This window comes from Corylus avellana, chromosome ca3, assembly GCF_901000735.1.
Source record: "Corylus avellana chromosome ca3, CavTom2PMs-1.0".
Classification (NCBI taxonomy): Eukaryota; Viridiplantae; Streptophyta; class Magnoliopsida; order Fagales; family Betulaceae; genus Corylus; species Corylus avellana.
The window spans coordinates 6,206,349-6,209,357 of record NC_081543.1 but is presented as its reverse complement, the minus strand read 5'-3'; the positions used below and the strand labels follow the sequence as shown (position 1 = coordinate 6,209,357).

General features: G+C 38.2%; 1 protein-coding gene across 1 annotated transcript in view; it reads right to left on the bottom strand.

Moving 5' to 3' along the window:
* Positions 1-952: 952 nt before the first annotated feature.
* The window catches only part of LOC132176604 (flavonoid 3'-monooxygenase-like), a 7,346-nt gene continuing 5,289 nt past the window's right edge, over positions 953-3,009 (bottom strand). Inside the window, exons 2-3 of the mRNA XM_059588861.1 lie at positions 2,120-2,560; positions 953-1,730 (exon numbers count right to left, since the gene is read on the bottom strand). Of these exons, the coding sequence (XP_059444844.1) occupies positions 1,074-1,730; positions 2,120-2,560 (1,098 nt within the window). The 3' untranslated portion in view covers positions 953-1,073. The remainder of the gene's footprint in view (positions 1,731-2,119; positions 2,561-3,009) is intronic.

Sequence of the window (3,009 nt, the reverse complement as noted above, 5' to 3'; positions counted from 1 at the left end):
AATCATTATTAAATTTTGATCTCTTGATGATTTTAGAAGGCACATCACATTTGGGAGGATTCTAATCCTCCTTATATCATTACTCTTTGCAATCATCTTCTTATTTTTCCGTTTTAAATGTAGGAGAGGCAGTGAAAAAAAGGAATTTTTTTTTTTTTAGAGAAAAAGGGTCATTGAATGTGAAATCGGTATGCTTGGGCAAGCTATATATATATATATATATATATTTTGGGGAATTATTTGTGGCTTGAAGCCCCCAAGCCACGTCCCCAATGGATAGCTCAATCAACTGAGGACCACGTCTTATGAAGCGGAGGTTACTAGTTCGAATCCCACTCACCCCTCTTGTGTGGACATTTCAAAAAAACAAAAAAAAAACCAAGCCATAAGTTAGTTTCTCCCTTGGTTGCACCCCTACTCTTGGGTTTGGATTAGGTGCTCTAAAAAAAACTATAGCATATGTGCAGTAGTTTTTGAATGGTTCAGATTTAATTTTAAGTTTTCCATAAAATTAAAAAAAATAAAATAAAAATAAAAATAATGAACTAAATGTGAACCATTAAAAAACCTACAACATATTTTTTTTGTAATTTTTTTACACCATCTAAGCCAAATCCTCTTTTTTAATCTCTATGAAAACTATCACCTTCCATTGAGATAATTAAGTGCAAAGATGACCACACTTGTTATATTGCAATCATCCCTTCCATGTCATTAATACTAAATACAAATTGTTTGCTTCAATTATAGAGAAATATCAGGGGTCAATATTTTTTTTTTTTTTTTTTCATATTTAGCTCATATTCTTCTACAAATTCAATAAATCAACTATTAGATTTGTAGGGTTCACCATTAATTTATGTGGGATCCACATAAGTCCACAAATTTAATGATTGATTTGTAAGATGAGATTGGTTAAATATGAAAGAAAATATTGACTCCAAACATTATTCTAAAGTATCCCTTATTGAAAACTAAGATAAATACATCTTGGTGGCTCTATTTGTGGCAAAATAACCACCCTATCACCCAAATAGTGCATCATTCAAAACATACAAATGTTTTGTTGTAAATCATTTCAAGACGGTGCTCGATCGATAAACATGTGGAGACAACCTCGGTCGAGGGTGCACCACTAAGGGCTTGGCTCGTTGTAAGGTGAGCCCATATGCTTCATCCATGTTCAGCTGCTTGGGCATCAACCCATCGGGCAGGTCCCAATCAAATGCATGGACTAAGGACGCAGTTAGGAAATGAACCATTCGTAACCCTAAGCTCATCCCGGCACATATTCTACGCCCAGCACCAAATGGTATCACTTCAAAATCATTTCCCTTAACATCAACATTGGCCTTTTCGCTACCCTCTAGGAAGCGCTCGGGCCTAAATTCCAGCGGGTTGGGCCATTGGTCTGGATCACGAGCAATGGCCCATACATTGACCAAAAGTGTGGAGCCCTTTGGAATGTGGTAGCCGTTGATTTCGCAACTTTCGGCCGCCATTCGTGGCAAGGAGAGCGGTGTTGATGGGTGGAGCCGAAAGGTTTCCTTGACCACGGCATGGAGGTAGGTCAATTGGGGTAGGTCCAATTCGCTTACAAGCCGATCTTGGCCCACAATCGAGTCAAGCTCTTGTTGGACTTGAGCCAGGATCTTGGGGTGTCGAATGAGTTCGGCTATGGCCCATTCTACTGTGCTAGATGATGTGTCGGTCCCTGCCGTGAACATATTCTGCAAACATGAATTAATATCATATTAGGTGACAGCTATGATTAATCTTTTAATAGCAAAATAATGAATTAATATCTTAGTTTTTTTGCCATTCCTATTCTATAATGCATTAATAGTATATGGAATCAACTTCATAAAGAAAAATAATAAAAATCAAAAATCAAAAATCAAAGCAAGATAATTCCTAAATGAAACAAGAACATCAAAAGCAAAATGTGTGGTCCTATGACTCCTATTGATGTTCACAGACACAAACATCAAGAGCAAAATGTGTGGTCCTATTCTATGGTCCGTACAAATTTGTGTACTTCTAGCTATAAATGAAGACAAGGTGTTCTTTAATTTCTAATCGACCTTTAAAAAAACGAAAGAGAAAGGGAGAGGTATACCAAAAGCAAAGCTTTGATCTCTGTGTCTGTGAGCTTCCCTCCCTCACCATCAGCATTCTCCTTCAACGATATCAACGTACTCAGCATGTGCTGCCCACCACCGTAGATCTTTTTATGCTCCTCAACAATTCCGGTCAAAAACGTGTCAAACCTCTTGTGGAGGTTCTTCATCTTAGCTGCTACCCCCTGTAAGTCCAACCACTCCAAAGCGGGGATAAAGTCACCGATGTTGAACACTCCAGCCAGCACCATCACCTCTACCACCATTGATTTGAACTCATCCGCCTTAGCATCGCCGCTGCCACTTCCATCACCGAACACCCTTCGCCCTATCATCACCCGCCCTAGGGTGTTCGCTGTACACATGTTGAGCAATTGTCCCAAGTTGACTGGCTTCTGGCTTGCATTCGCTACGGCACCAGTTAGCACTGCCACCTCCTCCTGCACAATATCATGTGGATTGTATTAATAATTCATAACAAAAATATTGACTAGATAAAAATTCATAACCGACTTCAAAAGCGGTTAGCAGTTGGTGTGATGAACGAATTAACCGCATGCCTTTTCATCCTAGTATGAGATGCACTTTGCATTCAAGTACGAATTTAAAGAAAAGTTGAATGTCTGTACTTCTCATTTAGGTGAGAAATTAAAGAAAATCTAAACGCTTTCCTTGGAAAGGTTTAATACACTATTAAAGGTGTCTATTAAGTTGGATTTGATGATTGCGATTTGTGACCATCGGATCAAATGATTTTGAAGCATTGAATGTGTTCAAGATTGACCCTCTAGTGATCATATACAAAGACTTCTTTCTATTCTTCTACATATCTCTTTTCTCCTATTCTCTTCATAAGGATGTTTCTTCTTACTCTAAAAAGTGTTATTAT